The sequence below is a fragment of the Capsicum annuum genome, chromosome 2 (assembly GCF_002878395.1).
Source record: "Capsicum annuum cultivar UCD-10X-F1 chromosome 2, UCD10Xv1.1, whole genome shotgun sequence".
Lineage (NCBI taxonomy): Eukaryota > Viridiplantae > Streptophyta > Magnoliopsida > Solanales > Solanaceae > Capsicum > Capsicum annuum.
The window spans coordinates 116,563,847-116,589,253 of NC_061112.1; the positions used below are offsets into that span (position 1 = coordinate 116,563,847).

Sequence of the window (25,407 nt, forward strand, 5' to 3'; positions counted from 1 at the left end):
ACTATTTCTCTTTTTGACCTCTTATCAGAGCTTTAACTTCTCTGTCAATCACTTAATCAATAAACCAACTAAGCCTCAATCGAAACTAGTTTTGATAATACAAATTTTCTATATCCATTTGGCTCTAGCACTAGTTCCATTCATGCTACCTCTTTCCATTTGAACTAAATCCAGGTGTAGATAGAGCACATGCCTAGGGGAGAGCGTCTTAGAAAATCTAATGTTGGGAGGATTTATAATATTATGACTGCTTAAATCAACTACTTTATCTAAAAAGAATCCAAATTTTGCAACCGATGTACTTTATCTAGGAGAAACTCTAAATATGCACACAACAATGACTAGTAACTTTGGAGGAAGAAGGAGTGCTCACTTATCTTTTGATTAGGAAAGCGGAAATTAGAGAAAATAAGATTGAAACTTCAAAGATACCAAAGAAAATTGATGAATAGGGATCATACCGACTCCACTAGCATTTTCACAAATAATTTCTCTATTAAACGTAGTCGTTCTCTTCAAACTACATCATCCACCTCTTGACTCCGAACTTCTATAATCTGGATTAGCCCATGTAACTGGAATATTAGCACTAAGATCTGAAGACATCACTTGTCCAAAAAGAGGCCACTGTACTAGAACACCTATAGTTCTTATCAACTTACACTCTGGTCTCGACAACAACCTAAATCCCTTCATAGATGATGTAGCATAAACAGTATAACCCAAACCACTGAAACAAACTATTGGATTTAGCTTGATCGTCGTACAATCAATGAAGCAATTGAAGAATATGAAATCCTAATAATAAACACCTGAAATGTGGAAGAAAAGAGGTTTAGTTTAAGTAGAAGTTGGGGAAGGCAATCGTTAGGGTAGTTAAGCTATAGTTCCTGTGTGGAATAGTTTATGGCTTGTACTGTGACTATGAGTTCTCTTGGCGGACTTGGTAATCAAAGAATTGTCTTATTTGATGCATCACAGAATAAGTTGAAACTTGGAAAGCCATAATCTATGGATTGGAAACTTTGGAGACAAAAAGGGAATCAAATTAATGGTTCATTAGTGCTACATGCATATGGGATGAAAATTAGAGTGCTTGCAAAGATAATTTTTGTACTAATTAAATAACAAAAGAGAAGAAACAGAGGAATTGTTTTCTGCAATTCTATGCAAAAAAAAAAAAACAAGAGTATTGGTTTGTAAAATGGTGAGGACTATAGTAATGTTAAACAAGTCTAGTTTTAAAAATATTGTACTCCATATGAGTAAATAAACTATCATTGTTATTTTTCATGAATCATCACAAATAATTCCAGTATCATAAGTCAATGGTGAATGAGTTTTTTTTTTACTTTTGTCCATCATTTTTACTGTTCAAATAGTTCATGGATTGTTTTTATGTTTTACAGTAAGACAGAAAACAAATGAGTCCCTACTCTTTACCTAATCATAAATAATTACTTTAGCATGTTCGGTAAGTATTAGAAGTAGTAAACGAATTTAATTAAACTTATTCCTAATCAATTCTTTCTTGGTTCCATCTAATCTAATTTCTGCATATGTGGTGAAATTGAGTTCTTTTGTGTATTGCTTATTCTAATGGTCATCCATTTTGTGTATTGCTTATTAAAGAATAATGTATCTCTAGTTTCTTCATCTTTATCATGATCATCGACCAGTTGGTTATTTTATCAAATTCATCCTCTAAATGGATACACTATAATCATCATTATTATCATCAAATATAGCCTTCTTGTTAAGCACATAATTTTCTTTAGGACCATCATGAACTTGTACAAAAGCAACATATATACCATCTTGCTTAATGACAAGAACAAACATTTGTTGTACTTTCTGCAGATTTTCCTGATTCTCACCTCTTTTCTTGTATGTTTTTGTAACATCTCTCTTTTTCATACTAAAACTCAAAATAGCTTTGTTGTTGTGTAGTTGTGAATGTTTATTATTATTGTTTGTTCTTGATTCATTTTATGTTTATCTTTTAATTGGGATATAGTGTTATCTTTATTGACTGTATTGGCTCATCAACTCTTTAGTGGAAGTGAAGACCGGGAACTCTTTACAAAATTTTATTATATGTTTTTATATATGATATCTTTTGATTCAGAAATGACTATTTCGGAGCATAAAAAATGGATGATAAATAGAATTCATCCTGGTAAAGTGGTATATACAGATAAAATTATAAAAGGCATGGAAGAGTTGGTTGAATTTTCTTGTAGTCAACCGAAGTACTTGTCCGAGAAAGTCATAAGGTGTCCTTGTAAAATTTGTAAGAACATAAAGAACTTTACGCCCGATGAAATTAATGTTCATATTTTCAAGAAAGGGTTCACTCCAGGATAGTGGTATTCGATATCACATGGAGAGGAAGCTCCTTCAATTAATTTGAATGAACATGTCCATTCAAGTGCTTCAACTAGTCATCAAGGATGTAGCTTTACATGTCTTCAAACAGTCAAAGTAACATTCTAGCGGAAGACTCTGGACACATAAATAGGTATCAAGGTATGGTGTATTATGCTTCTGGTATAGAACTTAATCATCATGTTGGGAATACTGTAAAAGAGTCTCTAAACATGGGCACTAACAAATTTTATGAAATATTGAATTCAACTCAAGAACCCTTATGACCCGGATGTAAATATTCAGAGTTGTCTACAGCTGTTAGAATGATGAGTCTTAAATCTGAATATAATATGACTCATGGTTGTTTTAATACAATGGCACAATTGATAAAGGATACAATCCATCCGGATAATAAGATACATCTTGATTACTACCAAGCAAAGAAGTTAGTAGCGGGGCTTGGTTTAAGTAGACAAAAGATTGATTGTTGTGTTAATGGATGTATGTTGTATTACAAGGCTGATCAAGAGATAATAGAATGTAATTTTTGTAAAGAACCTCACTATAAAGAACGCATTGGAAATAAGGGTAGCAGAAAGGTTCCGCACAAGACTATGCATTACCTGCCACTTATTCCTAGACTAGAGCACATGAGGTAGCACTCTAAAAATCGCAGGGAAAAAGGTGTTTTATGTCACCCTTCATATGGAGAAGCATGGAAATATTTTGATCGAACTTATCCATACTTTGCTTCAGAGCCTAGGAACGTTAGGTTCGGTCTTTGTTATGATAGTTTTGCTCCTTATAGCTAGTCAATATCACCGTACTTCTATTGGCCCGTGATTGTTATTCCTTATTATCTTCCTCCTGATATGTGTATGACTGCCCCATATATGTTCTTAACATTGATTATTTCAGATCCTCGCAATCATTAATAGATGAGTTGTTACAATTATGGACAGATGGTACACTAACTTATGACGTGTCGAAGAAGCAAAATTTTCTCATGCAAGCAATATTGATGTGGACAATTAATGATTTTCCTGCTTATGGCATGTTGTCGGGATGGAGTATAGCAGGTAAATTAGCATGTACGATTTGCATGGAACAAACAAAAACTTTTAGTTTGAAAATGGAAGAAAAGTTACTTGGTTTGATTGTATCCGTCAATTCTTTCTTTTCAATCACGAATTTAGAAGAAACAAGAATTCTTTTTATAAAATAAAAGCGGAAAAGTCTAGTCCTCCTCCTAGATTAACTCAAGTATGGAAAAAAGTGAGAGGGTATCCTAAGATCACTGAATCTTGTCCACGCAAATTTTATGGCTACGGAAAATCACATAATTGGACCAAAAAAAGCATTTTTTAGGATTTGCTATATTGGAAGACCCATCCAGTTTCCAATAATATTGATGTAATGCATACAGAGAAGAACTTCTTTGATAATGTTTTTCATTATTTCAAGGACAACAAGGAGGACAAAGGATAATGAGAAGGCAAGAATGGATTTGAAAGAGTATTATCGGCGAAATGATTTACACTTGCAATTGAATAATGATGGGAGATGGATTAAATCGAAAGTAAAGTTTACCTTAAATGATGGTCAAAAGAAAGATGCATGTGAATGGGTTGATCAACTAAAGATGCCTGATGGATATACTTCTAATTTGGGTAGTATGTCACATGGAACATTTGAAGTTTTTGAGATAAAAAGTCACGACTGTCATATTTTCATGCAATATCTTATGCCAGTTGCTTTTAGCGCTCTTCTAAAACCTATATGGAAGTCATTAATTGAACTCAGTCTATTCTTTAAAGATTTGTGCTCAACAGTATTATGGGTGGATCATCTTATGCAAATGGAACAAAATATTCCTGTAATCCTGTGTAAGTTGCAAAAAATATTTTCACCTAGCTTTTTTGATTCGATGGAGCACTTAGCGATTCATTTGCCTTACGAAACATGAGTTTGTGGGCCAGTTCAATATCGATGGATGTATCCATTTGAAAGTTATAAAACTTTATTACTTGTCTCATTATTTCATTACATAATTATTTATTTCCTAAAAACAATTGTAGGTTCCTAAAAAAGATTAAAAATCTGTCGAAAATAAAGCTAGAGTTGAAGGATCTATTTGTCAAGCATATTTGGCTCAAAAAATCTCATACTTTGCTTTCCATTATTTTGAATCTCATGTCCTATGTAAAAACAAAAGATTTGGGTGTAATGATGATGCCGTTGAAAAAAATGCAACTAACCCAACACTATCAGTCTTTAATTATCCTGGCCAAAGTTATGGTAAGAAGGATGGTGATATCCGATGGCTAGATGATAAAGAAGTTGTTGCAGCACAATTGCATGTTATTATAAATTGTGATGAGGTTAACCCTTTTCTTAAGTAAGTATCAACCATGTTGTTCATTTAACTATTATATTTGGACTGAAACTAATGTGCTAAGGTAAGTACATGTAGTTTGTATGAGCAAATCCTGAGAGATACTTACAGTGATCTTATTAATGATGTCATTGATAAATAAATTGAAGAAGACTTTCCACAATAGTTCAAAATTAGGTATGAATCAATTATTTTAAGAAAGGATATATCACTTAAAATGCATATCTAATATGCTTCAATTATTTGATAGGTAAATAGTAATCTACTAGAGATGCTGCAAAATCCATATTTGCAATTGGGCCATTAAGAAAGTCAAAGTCTTGGCCTGTTTATTTTTTGAATGGATACAAGTTTCATACTTCTTCTTGGGGCGAAGGAAAAAGTACATATAATAGTGGGGTGTGTGTTACTAGTGTTGGACAAGATGGCATTACAAGTGAGTATTATGATGTTCTTAAGGAGTTTATCGAATTCAAATGGCCAGTGACATCATTTATGAAGTTAGTTTATTTTATTATGATTGGTTTGATCCCTCAAAACATGACATGAAAGTTGATAGTCTATTTGGTATTGTCGAGGTTCGAAAAAGAGGAAGATATTCTAAATTTGACCCTTTAATCTTTCCACAAACTACAACTCAAGCTTATTATACAAATCATCCTAAAATAAAAATAAATAAGGTTGATTGGTGGGTGGTTATAAAGACAAAGCCAAGAAGAGCTGTAGATACAAGATACAATTTGGAAGCTGCTTACCTAGAGGAGCAATAACGTTTTAGTGCAAGTATAGAGGATGACCCAATTGATTGCTTACGTGATGACCAAGCTGATGGTGAAGAGGTTCATGGAAGTAGTTTTCAAGCTTTTGTTAATGAAAATGAACGTGATATAATTGAAGAGGGAGATGAGGATATATCAAATAAAGAAGAGAAAGGTGATAAGAAGATATCATGTGAAGAAGCTAATGATGAAGAGAGGAAACAAGTGAAGAGAAAGGCTTTTTTGATAGTTAAGATTTAGTATGTCACTTTCACTCAAGAAGAATATGAAGATGAATATGAGGGGGATTGAAAATATTATCTTGTCGATTTCTTTGTCAATGTACAATACTCGATTTGATTAAAGCTACTGTGATTTTGATCAAAATTATTGTTATTTTACTTGTCTACTGGAAGAAAATTCACTTGTTTAATTTAAGTACTCATACAAAATATATGTCATATTACTGCTTGTTTAATTTAAGTACTCACTTTCTTAATTTAAGTACTCATACAAACTACTGGAAGAGAATTCACCTGTTTAATTTACTTGTCTACTGGAAGAGGAGGAAACAAGTATTTGTTAAGCAATTATAGGTTTAAATATCCAACTTTTCTTACTATGTGTCATATGGCTTCTTGTTCTTTATTTAGCTATATAGATATTTTTGGGATGAAAATGGTACCAATGCAGACTATATGATCTATGGGTTTAGTTTATGAAGATCTCTACTTTGAGTCTTGTGTTTTGCACTTCTGATATTAGTAGAAATATCTCTCTTAGGTACTTGCCGATATCGTTTAATCAGCCTATTTGTGCTACTACACCTTTCTTTATTGCTTTATTTGCACACATGATAACATTGAAGAGGGAGGCTTGTTTGACTTATGTCACTCTAATTCCTTTTTTTAACTACAAATAATCTACTTTTGTAAGTTAAATCAATATGAACTTACAGGATTTCAAAAAGATTCTCTAAAACAAAAGAACCCTGCATCTTTTTGGAACATAAATACATTCAATCTACCAAAATTCTACGTCAGTTGGTTTACATGTTTAGAACTCGTAATTCTGTGAGAAAAGTCAACTGCAAGTATGACATTCTTATCTCAGTTAAAAAAATCACTATGGGAAACCTACAATAGCAAATTATGTGGAGATTTTCCATGAAATGCTAAATATTTACATGAATATACATTGAACCACTGATAACAACTTGCCGAAAATGAGCTTTCTTAAGATTACAAAAAGTATCAAATACTTCTTGATTCATAAGCACCTGATGTAGAAATGTCCTGCTTCAGGAATCAAACGGTTTTTACTTTCCGTGATGGTGGGTGATGGAACAGACTAATAAGATCATCAAGACCCCTGGTGGTGATAAAAATAAAACTGAAAAGTGTAATCAAGTATGATCCTAGAACCAACAGCAAAATCAAGTCAAATGTACGCTGGTAACCTGATATATATGCAACTTGACACTAGTTGAATTGTAAAAAGTGAACATTCTATATAGAGTCTCATGCTTACATTCACCTCTGCAGTATGATCCGCTAATTTCTTCTCCAGTTCCTTAATAAGTGGGTCGTTCTTTGAAAGGAAAGGTGCTACTCTAGGTGTTTTGGATAAAAGGTCTAGCCAAGACCTTATGTAGGAAGGATTAACAGCTAAGCTACTGTCATCTGCAAATATTCTTATGTTTTTCTTCTCTTGGCTGTAAATATGTCTTGCTATACTTTCAGCAATAAGCTTGACACTTCGAATGATTGAGGATTCACTGGTAAAATGCCTATTATCAGCCAGACCTCCCATGCTTTCCAGTAATTCAGGTGCAGTTGAAAGTCCAAAAAGTGTTTTTTTAGTAACTCTCATCTTTGAAAACTGCTTATGCTCTCAGGCTACTCGAGGATTTGTGATATTGATTTTCTTGTGCTTAAGATGACTTGGAGGCCTAATTATTCTACTACAATAGAGAAACCCTGAAATATCTGCTGTATATAGTCATTTTTTGGAGGTTTAGAAACATGAAGATGCAACTGATTTCCATGGGAACCAACACTATTCAAGCAGATAGCATAGTCTATACTCTCATATACATGTTGGTCAAAACTCTGAAGCCACTTTTGAGTTCCATTGTAGTTGTACGGGCCACCAGATGTCAATCCAAAGAGTGAGTATATCTACCTCTAGTTTTAGGATTTGAATATAGGGCATAAAACAACCTAGCTATTTCAAGAAGTGCCACTACACCACTCCCATTGTTGTTACTTCCTACTGAAAAAGTCGGAGCAGCCCCAAATGTGTCATAGGAAGCCACTATGGAAATAGTTGGGAGTTGATTCGAGTCTCCATGAACTTTAAGCCCTGGTAACTATCCCTGAATATTTGCAATATTGGGGGACGCAATTCTCTTAGGATCTGAGGTAGCAACAACAAGCTTGTAGCCGCCTGTAGTAGTTGTTACAGGTTGACCATTAGCATCATTTCTCTTAACTTCTGCTAATACAACACTGATATTGTCATCCTTGAAAGCAAAATATACAGGATAAGGGATATTATAATGCATAAGAAGCCATTCAAACTCTAGTAATTTTGGTCTAATAGTGCTTGTTTTCTAAGTGAATTTGCCATTTTGATGATAATAGTATGTATGTCACTCTAATTCTTATTGTTACCAGAGTTATCATCGCTAGCTGGGTATGTGCTTATTATATTTTGATACAATTTGTAGTTGAATTGTGGTACTATGTCTAATGTTGCTTTATCAAAATTGTAGTACTATGTCTAATGTTCCTTGTAGTTCTAAGAAGCAAGTTCCAACAACCTATGATTAAATCCCACAAAACAAAAATAGACTACAAATAATAGTATTAGTAGTCTATGAAGCTAATTTTGAGCTAGATTATTGATTTTCATTGTTGCACTATAAGGTTTCCTCTAACGTTCTTTGTGCACAAGCCGAAATCATTTATATCATGAAGCGCGATATCCATTTTGCTTCATTTGGGCCTCTTTAACTCTAATACTTAATAAGATCATTCTCTTTACATTCTACACTAATACATTATTTTTATCACCTTTATTCATGTGTTGTTTATCAATTAAATCACTAATATATTATTTTTCTATTTTCATTTGCTGTAGATGCTAGGTGTAGGATCTAAAAGAGATGGATTGCCTAATGGAAAATGAGAGAAGTCAAGTAATAAAAATACAGACAATAGAGCGACAAACAGTTCAATTGGCTCCCATAATTCCGTCAGGATCCCTTCAATCTCATACTGGTTTACTTTATGTGAATAACTCTTCCTCACATTAACCTAATCCTAAAGTCAAATAATTCCAGACTTACAAAATTGTTCTGCCTCCTATAATACTATCACAACCCCTCTATTCACATACTAGTCTACTTTATGTAAATGAGTCTCAACCTAATCTTGGGATCAACCAACCCCAACCTGCTATTATTGAATCTCCACCTTAATCTAATCGGTCCTAACCTACAAATCAAGATTCTAAACTATTAATGTCACCACCGGCCAGCAGGACTCCAGCCACCTCACCTAATATAGTTGACAATGTAGACGATGATAATAAAATATGGATTTTACCTAAAGACTATGGGTAATACGACTAACTTTTAATAATGCATATATTTTGGTGGACTATTTATATGTGCACATGTTTGATAACTACTATATGTTATGTAGGTTTAATCCACACAAGGTAGTTATTGATGGTATTGCTAATTGCATTCGGAATAAGTTTGAATTGGCTAGACCTTCATGGAAGAAGTTTCTAGAGTTTACTCACGAGATGTGGTTTGAGAAATTCAAGGTAAAAAATTTATACATTCTGATTCATGTATAAATATAGTGTTGGGACTATATAGCTAATATGATATTCATTTGATATATGCAGAAGAAATTTAAGTGGCTTCCTCACTATAATGATGCTATATGGTCTAATTTTAATAAAAGGGCATATTAAAAAATGACCCAACTTTTTCAAGATGTTAGAAAAAAATTGCCTCTGAAACCACATTGGTTAGGAGATGTAGTATTTAAGGAGATGAAGGTGTATTGGGAGTCTGATGAGTTCAAAACAAAGTCTGAATGAAATAAAGGCAATCGTGATTCAAATACCGGTGCATCACTTCATATAGGTGGTTGTGTACCTCATCAATTGATCTATAAGAGAATGGTAATTATAAATCTTCTTAAATATAATTCTTTGAAGAAAATAACATCATATTCAATGTTGATAACATACATATCTTTTTTTGAATATAGAAAAAAGCTACTGGAAAAGATCCTTCTGTTTCAGAATTTTATTTTTGAACTCATCGCAAGAAAAGTGATGAAAGTTGGGTAAATGAGAAAGCTAAAGCTACTTATGTAAGTGTTCATTTACTCTGTTTACTAGTTGATTTCATTTCAATCTTGAAGTAGTGAAGCCGTGTGGGGCCAATTTTGATTTACTACAACTTGTTGCAATCTTGTACTCTTAAAATCTGGTTTTTGTTGTAATCTTGAAATCTAGTGAAGTCGTGTGTGGCTTATTTCGATTCACTAGCATTGTTGTTGACATCTTGTTATTCTTGTTATGGTTTGCTTATTGTGTTTTTGAACTTGATATTGTATCAATGATGATGATATGAAATGAGCTTAAAATGAAGAAATGGGATTCATTTAGCCGATCCCAACTTGTTTGGGACATAGTCATAAATGTTCTATTATGGTTAGAATAAGCACTTTAGAACTATTTAGTTTATATGAAATTAATTGAAGTCGAGCAGTAGAATCAGTAGGTCTGATGCTGAGGTTTCAATATTTGTGTTTTCTGCTTGGGCTGTCAATTTTAATTGGTTTAACAGTTGCCCATATGTTGGCTTGTGTTCTATATGCCCATATGTTGGCTTGTGTTCTATTCTTTCATATTGTTAGAAGAGTGCATTAACTTGTAGCAAAATTAATTGAAGAAAGTCTTGAGATATATCAATGTACATACTATATCAGAAATGATAAGATATCTGCTTAAAATAATAACTAGATTGTTTAAAATAGTGATAATTTGCTAAAATGTGATTGAGAACTAGCATACTAAAAAGTAGCAGTATCATATATTTCTTTAAGATCTTAGAGATGGTGAGCCACGTCAGATAAACTGGAATAGATTAGAGAACAAAAGGCATCTTACACTAACCATTCCAAAAACCAACGGCCAAGGGGGCACTATAGAAGTTAAAGCTGGAGCTGAAATACCTGCAATCCCCTTAGAACCTGCCATAGAAGTAGCTCTACCCTCAGACTGCTTGTCCGTAGATGCTTGAGACACACTACCCCCTTATTCCTTGCTATATGTCTGTAACTCCTTTAGTTTGAAGGGCTTGTTTATGCCCATCACATTCCAAAACAACCAGTGCATAATCAGGTTATATTCCTCCCTTCTGGAGGCATCCCTATCCTCTGCATACCATTGATATTTTCTGACAGTGGAGAGTAAATATATGTATATTTCATGGACGGTCTTGTCTGGAGACTTTACTGAGTTGTGCCCAATTAAACTAAAAAAGCATAAGATCCACTCTGTCGATGATCTTCACCTATTTGTATGGACATAATAACTCTTTCTGGGGTATCATTCCACATTTATACATCGCAATTACTCTTTAGTTGATCATCTTTCTGAACCAATGCTTGATTATCTTTAATTCTAAATTCCATGGTCTATGGATGTGGTATATTAGTAGCAATAGTATATTGGGGTTGTTTATCTATTTCTTCAGTAATATGTTTAGGCATCCAGTGTTTTACCTCTCTGCCTCATCTATGAGCACCCTCTATAACCTGGTTTTGCCTCCCTTGAGGTTTATTAGGCCTTGGTTCTTCACGTCGACATATATGGCCAAACCTTGTACATTTTTTGCAAAATAGAGGTTTCCAATCATAAGCCACCTGCTGGTTGTTAATTTTTTCCACTGGGATCAGAAATATCAACCACATCTGGTAGATCTTGAATCATGTTCATCTCTACTAAGACTTTAGCTTAGGACACTCTACTTTGTTTTATAGTACAAGCATCAACAAATAATGGTCTCCTTAATCGGCTAGTCAGGTTCCACAGTTATCCTTTTTATTCCCCAATTGATCATGTAAGTAAGTGTATCCATGAATGTCTAGCTTTTTTCCATGATAGATGATATTATTTCTCTAAGTGCAACTTCCAAATCCCAGTTTTGTTCGATAAACTCTAGTAAATTAGTCTTGATTGATGATAGTGAAATAGCAACCATTCCACTATAGTTTTTAGGTTTGATCAGCAAGAAAAGACCGTATGGAATTATAATCCCTAATAGATGTAAATGTAGCTCACAACTAATATTGAGAAACCTTCCTTATGAAATTACAAATTACAATCATTCTCATATCATTCTTAAGGAAAAGTGTAAAATTGGGGTTAGCTTCTTTTTCCTTTAAATTGGGTTAATAAGAAGGACAACTGAAACAAATCTCATGATTATGAAGTCCAAGGGAAACTTTAACACCAATCGATATATAACATCGACCTTATTTAATAAATAACAATATGTTTGAATAACGACTATGTTCATAGCCGAAAGGAGATACCTTATCCCTCACTAATTCTGAGAAAAACTTAAATTGGTATATGTCAATATCACAATGGAGAGCAAGATCAAGACCAAATACACACCACCTATTGGGGAGCAGCAGGGCAAAATAGCTTTTCTTTTAAGGTATAAACCAACCACCCAACCAACTTTTATGACAAATGTAGCTCATTTACATCTGAAGCCTATCAAACTAGTCTGCAATTCATGAACAGATTAGGATACCTATACAACACGAGAAAAAAGAAATAGTTATTAGTTTAACAGATTCAATAGCATAGGTGGAACATATTTTTATAAATAAAGATGCAAGACATGTAGAGTTCTCTGTCAAAAAAATAAAGAAAAAACAAGTAAATACCAAAATAATAAAGTATATGTATTGGCATCACAGATAGCTTGCTTCGTAATATGCCCAAAACTAAAAGGATTGGACATATATGCCTTTAAATGCTGAAGAAATGAAATTGATTCCACACTAATTTTTTTGATATAATGGACAAAATTAGAGTATCCTTATGCAGAATCATTTTGACAGAAAGAAAAAAGAAATATTAGCTGCTTAAAGTGCATCAGCCGTGGATGGAGAAACTAATTCAGTTAGTCAGTCAGCTCAGTTAAGTGAAATGGATATCTGGATACAATCTGTTGGTGGAAAGAAAAAAGGAAGAGTCAAAAGTCTTGGCTCCCTGGGTCGAAGTGTAAAGGCAACTTAACAGTTCAACATCAACTTTGCCAAAATAAATTGATGAGATGATTAAGTCTCAGGTTGATGCTTCAAATGCTAATTTGTATGCTCAGTTGCAGAATGAGTGAAAGAAAAATAAGAAGATGGGAAAGGAATTACACTTGTTGATGAATAATGTATACAACAAATCATCTTCAAATGATGAACACCCATCTCAAGAAGACAACTAATCTTATGAGGATGAAAGTGACGATACTCTGACGACGTGAATGGAAGTGGTAATCCTGATAACGTGAATGAAAATGCTTCTAATCTTGATGGTTGGTAGTATTATGGAGGATTCAAGTTTGAAATATTTTGTTTTGGATCATTTAAGAATCATACATTATTGATGTGGATGTTTTGAATTATGTTTTTTTGTTAGCTGTAATGGTTTACATCAAACTTGGTTTGAATGATGTTTTTGATAATTATTGAAAGTTTTGAATAGATTTTTGATTAATTGTGAAATATTTCTAGTAATTTACGTGTGAATTATTACGTGAAAATCCGCAGGTAAAATCCTTTTAATGATATTTTATCAAATAATTCATTCAAAATTTTGTTAATTAATCACAAATAAATTCGCAAATAATGTACCTGCAGATTTATTTCCATAGCTAAATTACCTAGGAATTTACTTGGTAATCTTCGTGGGGAATAATTTGTGATTTTTTTTGTGAAAACCCACAGGTAAAATCCCTTTTTATGAAATTTTACCAAATAATTCATGCAAAATTTTGATAGTTAATCGCAAATAAATCCTAACATACTTGCAAATTTATTTCCACAGCTAAATTACCTAGGGATTTACTTGAGAATCTTCATGGGGAATAATTTATGATTTTTTTCATGAAAATCTACAGGTAAAATTCTTTTTTATGATTTTACCAAATAGTTCATGCAAAATTTTGATAGTTAATCGCAAATAAATCCGCAAATAATGTACCTGCAGATTTATTTCCGTAGCTAAATTACCTAGGGATTTACTTGAAAATCTTCAAGGGGAATAATTTGTGATTTTTTTCGTGAAAATCCGCAGGTAAAATCCTTTTTTATGAAATTTTACCAAATAATTCATGCAAAATTTTGATAGTTAATCGCAAATAACATATCTGCAGAGTTATTTTTGCAGCTAAATTACGTAGGAATTTTATAAATCCGCAAGTAACAATTACCTACGAAGGTATTTCCTTTGGATTCTAGTTGGTAAGAATATCCGCAGGTAATCAAATTACTTGAGAATTTTACCACATTATCCCTATGAAAATCCCCAGGTAATAAGCACTTTTCTTGTAGTGTAGAACATCTCATATATGAAAACATAACGTCGTAGAGTCAACTATTGCCCGTGGGGTATAATTTGTAGTTTGAAAGTCCTTGAGGTAAGTCTTGCCTCCAAGACAATAGTTATAGAACGTCTCATAAATGAAAACATAACGTGGTAGAGTCTACTCTTGCCCGTGGGACATAATTTGTAGTTTGAAAGTCCTTGAGCGAAGTCTTGCCTCGAAGGCAAGAGTTGTAGAACATCTCATAAATGAAAACATAACATTGTAGAGTCAACTCTTGCCCGTGAGGCATAATTTATAGTTTGAAATTCCTTGATTAAAGGCTTGCATCTAAGACAATAGTTGTAGAATATCTCATAAATAAACGCATAATGTGGTAGAGTCAACTCTTGCCCGTGGGGCATAATTTGTAGTTTGAATCCTTGAGTTAAGTCTTGCCTCTAAGGTAATAGTTGTAGAACATCTCATAAATGAAAATATAACGTGGTAGAGTCAACTCTTGCTCGTGGGGCATATATTGCTTCTAAGTCAATAGTTGTAGAACATATCTTAAATGAAGACATAATGTGGTAGAGTCAACTCTTGCCTGTGGGGCATAATTTGTTGTTTGAAAGTTCTTGAGCTAAGTCCTGCCTCTAAGGCAATAGTTGTGGGGCATAATTTATAGTCTGAAAGTCCTTGAGCTAAGTCCTGCCTCTAAGGCAAGAGTTGTAGAACATCTCATAAATGAAACATAACGTGGTGGAGTCAACTCTTGCCCGTAAGGCATAAGTTGTAGGTTGAAAGTCCTTGAGCTAAGTCTTACCTCTAAGGTAAGAGTTATAAAACATCTCATAAATCGAAATACAATGCGGTAGTGTCAACTCTTGCCCATGAAATATAACTTGTTGTTAATTTGAATGTCATAAGTCGTGCCTCTACAATGTGGTAGTGTCAACTTTTTCCCATGAAATGTAGCTTGTTGTTTAAAATTCATAAGTCTTGCCTTTATAATGTGATAGTGTTAACTCTTGCTCATGAGATGTAACTTTAATGGAAGAAATCGAAGAAAAGCAGAAAAAAATTTACGAAAAAAGAAGAAAATGAAGAAAAATAAAAATCAAAGAAAATGTTGAAGTTGAGATAGAATGGGAAAAAAATAAAGGTTGATAAAAATAAAAATAAAGGTCGAGAAAATTTAAAATGAAAAAAGAAAAGAAAAAATTAAAGATCAAAGAAAAATAATTTTTTTTTTTATAAAAGTAGACGTTGATAGGTGTAAAGAAAAAAAGAGTAAGGGTTGAGAAAACTAAAAAGAACAAAAAAAAAAGATGAAAGAAAAAATAAAAAATCAAAGTAAAAAAAAAAAAGTTGAGAGAAAAAAGAAAAAAAGTATGGGTTGAGAAAAAATTAAAAATAAAAAGAGAAAAGAGAAAATAAAAATCAAAGTAAAATTAAAAAGAGGAAAAAATAACAGTTGAAAGAAATAAATATAGAGTTGTTATCAATTATAAGGATCATTTATGTAATTTACTTCATTGGATCAGGGACAATTTCGTCCAAAAAAATATCAGTTAATAGGTAAAGGCTATTTAAGTAAGTATTTTTTTATTTGGGGCTAAAATTTGAAAGTCACCCCAATTTGGGTCTATTCCTGATATTTACTCGGTATGACATGATACTGAAAATTTGAATTAGAAATTTTGGTTTTTGATTTTTATCATTATTGTATATTGTTCTATGTCTTGAGCCGGGGGTCTATCGGAAACAACTTTTCTACTTCTTTAGAGGTAGTGGTATGGACTGCGTATATTCTACCCTCCTCATACCTTACTTGGAGGGAATATACTGAATTTATTGTTGTTGTTATTGTTGTTGATTTTTATAATTATTATTTCATTATCATATCAAACTAAGTTTGTATGATTTGATATCTTAAAATTTGATTTTAATATTTTACGGTTCGGTAAATTGGTAATCCTAAGACTTCAACTTACTTATATTCTTATAATAAAGAAATATAACTTCGCCTTTATAAAAAAACGTTTTGGTTATATCATGCTTACACCTTACGCATGTAAAAATATTTAAGAAAATACATACATGCAATTCCCTTTATTAATCAATTACACAAAAATGGATATTCTAATAAAAAGTGTTTAACTATCTTATGCTGGCTTTGCCACCATTTTTAATTAAAAAAAGTGTAGTCAAAATTCCAAACATTTAAATACAATAATCATCGACGAGAGAGAGAAATGCGAAGAAGCAGACACCTCTTCGTCAACGTGATTGCTTCTTCCGTGATTTTACTATATTACCCTTAATTAATTATTATATATTATTTATGCATTTAAAAATTAATAATATTTAAGAAAAAAGTAAAATAAATATTTATGATATATCTGCTTCCGCTATTTCAATCATAATTTTTTTATGTCACCCTAATTAATTATTATAAGTCATCTAAGTATTTAAAAATTAATAATATTTAATAAAAAATAAAATAAAAATAAAATGATAAATTAACTCTTGATATTTTAAATTACTCGACATCTTATATGAGACCCACTTACTTATACATACATAAAAATGCGAAGAAGCAGGCACCTCTTCGTCGACGTACCTACTTCTTTCGTGATTTTACGATATTACCCCTAATTAATTATTATATGTCATTTACATATTTATAAATTAATAATATTTAATAAAAAAGTAAAATAAATATTTATGGCATATCTGTTACAGCTATCCAATCATAATTTTACTATATCACCCCTAATTAATTATTATAAGTCATCTAAGTATTTAAAAATTAATAATATTTAATAAAAATAAAATAAAATAATAAATTAACTCTTGATGTTTTAAATTACTTGACATCTTGAGACCCAATTAAATTTTTCAGAAACGCGAAGAAGCAGATATCTCTTTGTTGACGTGCCTGTTTCTTCCGTAAAAATTAATAGCATTTAATAAAAAGTTAAATAGACATTAATGACATATTTGTTTCAGCTATTTCAATCATAATTTTACTCTATCACCCTTAATTAATTATTATAATTCATCTAAGTATTTAAAAATTAATAAAACTTAATAAAAATGATAAATTAACTCTTAATATTTTAAATTACTTGACATCTTATTTGAGACCTACTTAAATTTTTTTCGCAAATATTTTCATAACAATTTTGTTATATTTCTTCTAATATTTTTTTTTGTTATGACATCTTTTTTATCTATTTCTTCTAATTTGTTATATTTTAAATTACTTGAAATCTTATTATGACTCATTTAATACATGTCGGATTCACTACTTTGTGATATTTTGTTGGGCCTTACTTATTAGAAAATTAATAATGTTTAATAAAAAAAGTAAAATAGATATTTATGACATGTCTATTTCAGTTGTTTTAATCATAATTTTATTATATCACCACTAATTAATTATTATAATTCATCTAAGTATTCAAAATTTAATAATATTTAATTAAAAAGAAAAAATAAACATAAATTAACTCTTGTTGTTTTAAATTAACTTGACATCCTATATGAGACTCACTTAAATTTTTTCGCAAGTATTTCTTATAACATTTTTGCTATATCACTTCTAATTAGTTATTATGAGTCATTTAAGGCATGTCTGTTTCGCTAATTCACTCATGGTATATAATTGACTTTTGAAATTATCTCAGTGTCACTTAAATTCGAATAGAAGAAAAAATATTATAAATCATAATTATTAAAAACTTAAACTATTTAAAAAATATAATTGACTATTAAAATAAAATTATCTAAATTTTATTTCTATCACATAAATTGGTATAAAAAAATAATATATCGTTGGTCCTTGCTAGCACGGGCCGATATACCTTAGCATATTATATATATTTGTTTCACTTTTGAAGCAGTCTAGTCCTACCAATGCCACTTTTGAGGCAGTCTAGTCCTACCAATGCTAGTTACTTTTATTATGTTTTATATCTTCCCATAAAGGTACTTCCTCCATTTTATTTTTGTTAGTCTGTTTAAAAAAATGGTTTTTTTTTTTTATAATATTTCAATTTTAACTTTTTAATCATAAGATTAAAGACACTTTGATATATTTGATATAATTTTAATTTAATATCATAAGAGGTTGTTCGTCTGGTGGTTCATCCATGTATTTATCTTGTGTCTGTTTGCTGAAAAATCTGTCTAGAGTCTGTTTAATTATTGTCTCTGTTGTCTCGTTTTTTCTCTTAGATATTAAAGTCTTCTTTAAAGTCCTATGTCCAGATTTCGTTAATTTAGCTTTTGATGAAGAACACCCTTCATCCTCACTTTTTGGCAAAGTGACAGCCATTAATGGATTTGATTTGTCTTTACCGGTCACCGTTTGAACCGGACTAGCTGCACCAACATCCGGTACAGTGGATTTCTGAGCATTTATAGGATCAGATTTTGTAATAGGACTAAGATTTTGTATACAAAATAAAGGAGGATGTCTCTTAACAAGAGATGGAATAATGCTGTTTAAAGATTTAACTTATACACCAGTACAAACAGTAACATTGCCTACAGTATTTAGAAAACTAAATACAAGTAAGAAGAAATCGCTTCCAGAGCCATGTTGCGAAGATTGCCAAAATAATCAATGTAGCAACCTGCTAAAAGAAAATCTAGAAGAAGTTAGAAACTATACTCTGCTCAATGCAGAAGGACAAGAATGCTTAACTAATATAGAAAAGGAATATACTCTAATAAGTATAGAAACTCAGTTTTATAATTTTAGAAAAGGAATGGATAAAATAGGAATAGTCGGATATTTCGATAAAATATATATTTTGATAAAATATTTCAATAAAACAGAAAACAATAAAATAGTCGGATATTTCGATAAAATATTTCAATAAAACCGAAAACAATGACAATAAAAACAATGAATAATGATTGATTTTTTGTATATCAGTTTATAAAAAAGCCTACTCAGTACTCCCTCTATCCTACTGTTTCTTCATGTTATCATTCTTATAGTTTATATTTTCCCCAGAGTGTTTTTTTTTTTTACCCTGTTCATCTCTTCCTATTAATCTATGTTCTTAACATCGTACTTCTTTAACCACACCCCAAAAAATTTTGGTCTGGCTGTTAACACTCGTCCTTTGTCTATTTGCAGATCCATTGGACTATCAAAACCAGAATTCCTAGGAATTTACAGGTTAATCCATTGTCGGTATTAAGAAATTAAGAGGCTAACCATATACTAAGGGTAAGAATTTTATAGATAATTTAATTTACATGATTTTACAAAAACTATGTAAAATAACATTTAAACATAGATATAAGAACATAAATATTTTTGTGGGGAAAATATGTAAATAAGAACTTACATGAAGTAACTAGGAGAGAGGTTTCCCTTTCGGGAACCCCCTTACGCTTGGAATAGAAAACGTGAAGCCTTTATTTAAATCACGATGTTACAAAGTTTATACAAGAAAGACTGATTTGGACAAGATTTTTTGGGAGGAAAGGTTTAAACATTTCAAGTGGGTTTGGAGGTTGGTTGATTTCACTCTGTCTTTCTACTACAAAATGTGTGCCTTTTATAGGCAAGATGTACATAAAGGAGTGGTTCTAAAAACTACTACGTGGCCTTAATACAATTGGCCGACACTTTAGATAAGAGATAAGAAAGAAAACTTTAATAATGCAAGTCGGGTACTCTTTGGGCCCCATCGTCACATGCGTTATTAATTTTTCTTTCAAACTTATTTTGACGCGTGCTTCAACAGTTTTTCTTTCTTTTGGAAAGTAGTGATAAAGGAAGCACTCTGACTCTGACTTATTACAAGACATAAAGTGGGCATCCCCACTTGACCATGCTAGCTAATAATATAAACTGTGAGAACTGTAGATTATCTTCACGTATCCAAGTTGTGCAGGGCTATGGAGTCGAAGCTCATGCCTGAGTCGTCGTCTTCATATAGATCCTGGGCATTCTGGAATTGTGCAATATTATCTTCTTCGTCGGATCTAGCAGAATTATTATCTGTAGTATTTATCTCTGGCACAGTTCTGTCTAGATTAGTGGGCTGTTCGTCTGGTCGTTCATCCATGTATTTATCTTGTGTCTGTTTGCTGAAGAATCTGTCTAAAGTCTGTTTAATTATTGTCTTTATTGTCTCATTTTTTCTCATATATATATATATAGTACACTTTTTGACGCAGTCTAGTTCTACCAATGCTAGTTGCTTTTATATATGTTCTATGGCTTCCAATAAGGATATACAGAGAGAGTTTTTATTTTTGACGCAGTCTAGTTGCACCGAATTCCAGCTACTTTTATGCCGTAAGTATAGCCTCTTAAGGGTGGGCATGTTAGATACTCACTACATATATCTCTAAATTAATACAGTTGGATCACAATATATTATTATTTTATAAAAATATTATTTAATTAATAAGTTAATACTTTTTAAAAAAGTGCTTTTAAGATTTAAGGTGAAGTAAAGATTTTGAGTATTTTATTAATTTATGAACTTGTCTTATGATATTAATGAACTTGAGATCATGATTAATAATTTCGGTTATCACCAAAAAATAAATGTCAATAGCCTGTTGGATTATTGTGGATACCATAAAAAAAATAATGTTAATGATGAAGTTGAAAATGATACAATACCTTTAAAATCAGTTACTCTTAAGGATGCACGTACCGCATCTAGAACTTTTCACAATTTTTTCGTGCAGTTCGAGAAGACAACCAACAAAACTTTTGGATGCAATAAGAAAAGTTAGAGATGAGCTTCAACTGGATTTGAATTTTAACAAAAAAAAAAAAAACACTAGAATCAGGTTACTAAATTGCTTAGATATTTTTATAATTTTAAAGAATTATTAATTTAGAATATTAATGGAATCATATATGTATATAGGGGTGTTTCGAAAATATATTGACTTATAATCTTATTAAAATCAACGACTTTTTCACTGGTTCAAGTCGAAACCAAAGAAAAATGTTATATTAGAGAGTTTATTAATTTAATAAAATTTTACGGTGTATAAAATTATATACTCGACATTTCAATATTTTCCTTATAAATACCAAATTTCTAAGAAAATACACACTAAATATCATACTCCTACCAAATATAATAATTCTAAAATTACATTATAAAATTTTAATTTTTGATAGTATAATATTTGGTATCTAACATGCCCACCCTTACCTTGAAAGCAAATACAGCATAAAAGTAGCTAGCGTTCGTAGTAATTATGAAAACAAGCCTTTAAAGTCAATTGTTTAATTCCTTCTTATCGTATTATTTGTTCCTTGATATGATATATTTTTTAATTAAGAAAAATTTAAAATATTTTACTAAACTAATCTTATTATAATGTTTTGAAACTATAAATTTGACTATTATTACTATTACTATTTTCTGTAGTTAATTAATACGAAGAATAATATTTTTTTATTAATTTGTAATAATAATAAAATAAAAGAAAATATCTTTTTTGACATAGGAGCCAAGTATATAAAACTGAGGGAGCATTTTGTTTCACCAAAATAAATAAATTTTAAGTTGCGCGTAAATCCTAATTTATGATACGTTTTAATTTTGAGGTTCAAATAAATTTAAAACGGAGGAAGTCATAGGTGAAATATGATACTTTTCTTACGCCAGGAGATAAAGGGGGAGAGATAAGTGAAAATAATGCGACACATCAAAATTTTAGTTTGGAGTAATAATCTTATTAAAAATATTTTGAAATGTTAAATTTAACTATTATTATTTTATATAATTATTTGAAACTAATGGTAGAAAGAAAATATATAATAAAATAGCCTAAAGAAAATATATAACAAAATAGCCTTAATTTCTTAATTGAACACGTAAATTAAAATAACTATTTTTAGAATAATGGTGAAGTAAAACCAAATAGAGGAAGTAGGTGAAAACATCTGCTATAAAAAAAAATTTCCTTCGTACCAAAAACACGCTAAGCTTCTTTTATTTCTCCCAAGCCAAAACTATAAATAGAAGCTCTTTGTTTCCATTTTTTATCATCAAATATTGCAACGAGGAATCATGATTACTTTCAAGAAGTCAATCATCTTTCTCCTTCTTTCAATTTGGCTTTCATTATCATGGGCTACCTCGGCCAGTTCCCATGACGACTTTCTTGAATGCCTTTCTCATCATACTATAAACTCAAACTCAATATCACAAGTCATCCACACTCCTAATAATTCATCATACTCCACCATTTTGAACTCCTTTTCGACTAACCTAAGGTTAACCTCCAAAGTCAAACCTTCCATTATTATCACTCCCCTAAATGAGTCTGATATTCAGGCAGCTATATATTGCTCTAAGATACATGACCTACAAATCAGAATTCGAAGTGGTGGACATGACTATGAGGGACTTTCATACATATCGGATACCCCTTTTGTCATTATTGATCTTAGAAACCTAAGATCAATTTCCATTGACACTGAAAACAAGACTGCTTGGATTCAATCTGGCGCGATCCTAGGGGAAGCATATTATAGGGTTGCAGAAAAAAGTAAAAAGTTGGCCGTTGCTGCTGGGGTTTGTCCTACTGTTGGTGTTGGTGGACTCTTTAGTGGTGGAGGCTATAGCATGTTGTCTCGAAAATTTGGTATTGCTATAGATAACATTATTGATGCTAAATTAATCGATGCCAATGGAAAAATCCATGATCGAGAATCAATGGGTGAGGATCTCTTTTGGGCTATTAGAGGAGGTGGAGGGACTAGCTTTGGTCTCATTGTTTCATGGAAGGTGAAGTTACTCGATATTCCAGAAAAAGTGACTATATTCAATGTGACACGAACCTTAGAACAAAATGCAACTCAACTAGTTTACAAGTGGCAACATATCGCAGACAAAGTTGATAACAATCTCGTCCTCAGGTTGTCCTTGACTAGTAGGGAATCTCCAGTTCTGCGTGGTAAAAGGACTGTCTATGTCTCTTTTACAACACTGTACGTGGGAGGAGTCAATGAACTCCTCCGCGAAATGAAAAAGAGCTTTCCAGAATTAGGGTTAGTGAAAGAAGATTGCATAGAGCTGAGTTGGATTGAATCTGTACTCTATTCTTGGTTTCCTGTGGGAACATCACTTGATGCTTTACTTGATAGGAAAATCAAAGATCTGGCAGGATACGTATACTTCAAAAGGAAATCAGACTATGTCCAGCAGCCTATTTCAATAGATGGTCTTGAAGGTCTATGGAAACTAATGAATCAACAAGGCCAAAGTCCACCAGACTTGATGTTTACTCCTTACGGCGGAAAGATCAGTGACTTTTCTGAATCTGAAACCCCTTTCCCACATAGAGCTGGAAATATATATCAAATCCAGTATGGGCTGAATTGGCAAAAAAGAGAGGATTCTCCAAAAAATATAGCTCGGATTCGAAAGATTTACCGATACATGAGTAAGTATGTATCCAAGTCTCCTAGAGCTGCATATTTCAACTATAGAGATCTTGATTTGGGAGTGAACAACAAAGGAAACACAAGCTATGCACAAGCAAAAATTTGGGGAGAGAAATATTTCAAGAACAACTTTGATAGATTGGTGAAAGTGAAGACTAAATTTGATCCAACAAATTTCTTTAGGAATGAACAAAGTATTCCTCCTCTATTTTCTTATGCTTAGTCATTTGTCTGAAAATGAGGCTTTTCACATAGTTCTTTTACGTATATGTTACAATATTTGTATTGAAAAATAAATGGAGCCATGATGCTCCAAAGATTGTGTAAGATGTATATGTTTTGGTTATTGTAATTATATGGTGATTCTGATATTATCTCCCACTATTCGATATCGTCAACAAATATAGATTGAGAAGAATTTTGTTCTCAACCCATAATTTTTTTGTGTGTTTTTAATAATGAAAATCTAACTCCCCCAGATAGAATGGAAATATCTATTATGTGAAAGTAATAATTCGAACTCAATTGGCGAAGCAAATCATACACTATATACTTAGGGGTCATTTGGTATGTGGACTAAATTATTTGGAATTATAATTTATATCACAAGAGAGGCGATATTAAATAATCACATGTTACATGGGATAAGATGAGATATCTCAAGAATAAGATTGGTATCGGGTTTATACTATGTTTGGTTGATGGTATACTATAAATTAGTTCCGTGATTAAATTTTTCCATCCACCAAACATGGTATAAATTTAGTACCAAACTTTTGTATGGAATAAAACTTTAGTAGGCTTGGTTGAAACAAATGTGAAGAGTTCAAATAGTTGAACAAATAATATTATAGGAATATCATTTCTGAGGCTGCTGGGGATAAAGAAGCTTTGTTAACTGCCCACGAGAAGCTCCAAACTGAGCCTTGAACATTAAGTTACAACAAGAAGAGAAAATCAATTATATGAAATATAGACAATCTTCTTATTTGGCAGAGGTGTTCCTACAACAATAATATAATACATGGCTTATACTCGGAAATGATTGTACTAAGTACTTCTTTATTGTGATCAAACACAAAAGACTTCAGCAGGCCATCACTCAGGTGAAGATTGAGTAGGGCATCTAGCAGAATGAAGCTACTAAAGTTGCAGATGTTTTTGTAGATTATCTTAATAGTTTACTAGGCCAAAAAACTGAAACCAGGACACTTGCACACAACAAGTTTCTTTAGAATAGGCTTATGCTTGATGATGCACAGAAGTTGGGGTTATTGCAATAGTTTACTAGTCAAGATGTAAAGTGTGCAATATTCCACATAGATAGTAACAAAAGCTAAGGGCCTGATGGATATAATTGTAGATTTTAAGACTACTTGGGGAATAGTAGGGCAGGATATCACCACAGTTGTTTTAGAGTTCTTCGGGACTGGAAAGTTGGGCTTTGTGCCGAAAAGACACTCTTCAAAACTATTTTTGTCAAATAGTTTGAAAAAAATAGTCATATATCCACTTAATTTCACATCTCCACTAATTTTTTCAACTTAACAATTCTAGCCATAAGTTTTATAATAATTCACTTTAATCCAGTATTTTCAACTTTATAAATTCACCCACAAATTTACACTTCAACTCACTCCATCATCCACCATTATAGATACCAAAATATTTAGGTTTTCTAAAAATATTTTTAAAAAATTCCAAAAGCTAAAAATAGAAGGTGATTGTTTTTTCCTCCAAAAAGCTCCGATTTCGACCACTTTTCCAGCGTTATTTTTCGCTATCAGCTGTAAATCAGTCC

At 31.7% G+C, this 25,407-nt stretch overlaps 1 protein-coding gene and 2 pseudogenes across 1 annotated transcript; 1 reads left to right on the forward strand and 2 right to left on the reverse strand.

Annotated features, from left to right (window-relative positions):
• Positions 1–399: 399 nt before the first annotated feature.
• On the reverse strand, positions 400–1,917 carry LOC107858015 (annotated as a pseudogene).
• Positions 1,918–6,830: 4,913 nt separating this feature from the next.
• On the reverse strand, positions 6,831–20,250 carry LOC107858014 (annotated as a pseudogene).
• Positions 20,251–22,160: 1,910 nt separating this feature from the next.
• LOC107861117 (berberine bridge enzyme-like 28) lies at positions 22,161–23,980 on the forward strand. The gene has a single exon (XM_016706500.2). It carries the CDS (start codon positions 22,228–22,230, stop codon positions 23,827–23,829), a length of 1,602 nt encoding a protein of 533 aa, XP_016561986.2. The 5' UTR covers positions 22,161–22,227; the 3' UTR covers positions 23,830–23,980.
• Positions 23,981–25,407: the final 1,427 nt, after the last annotated feature.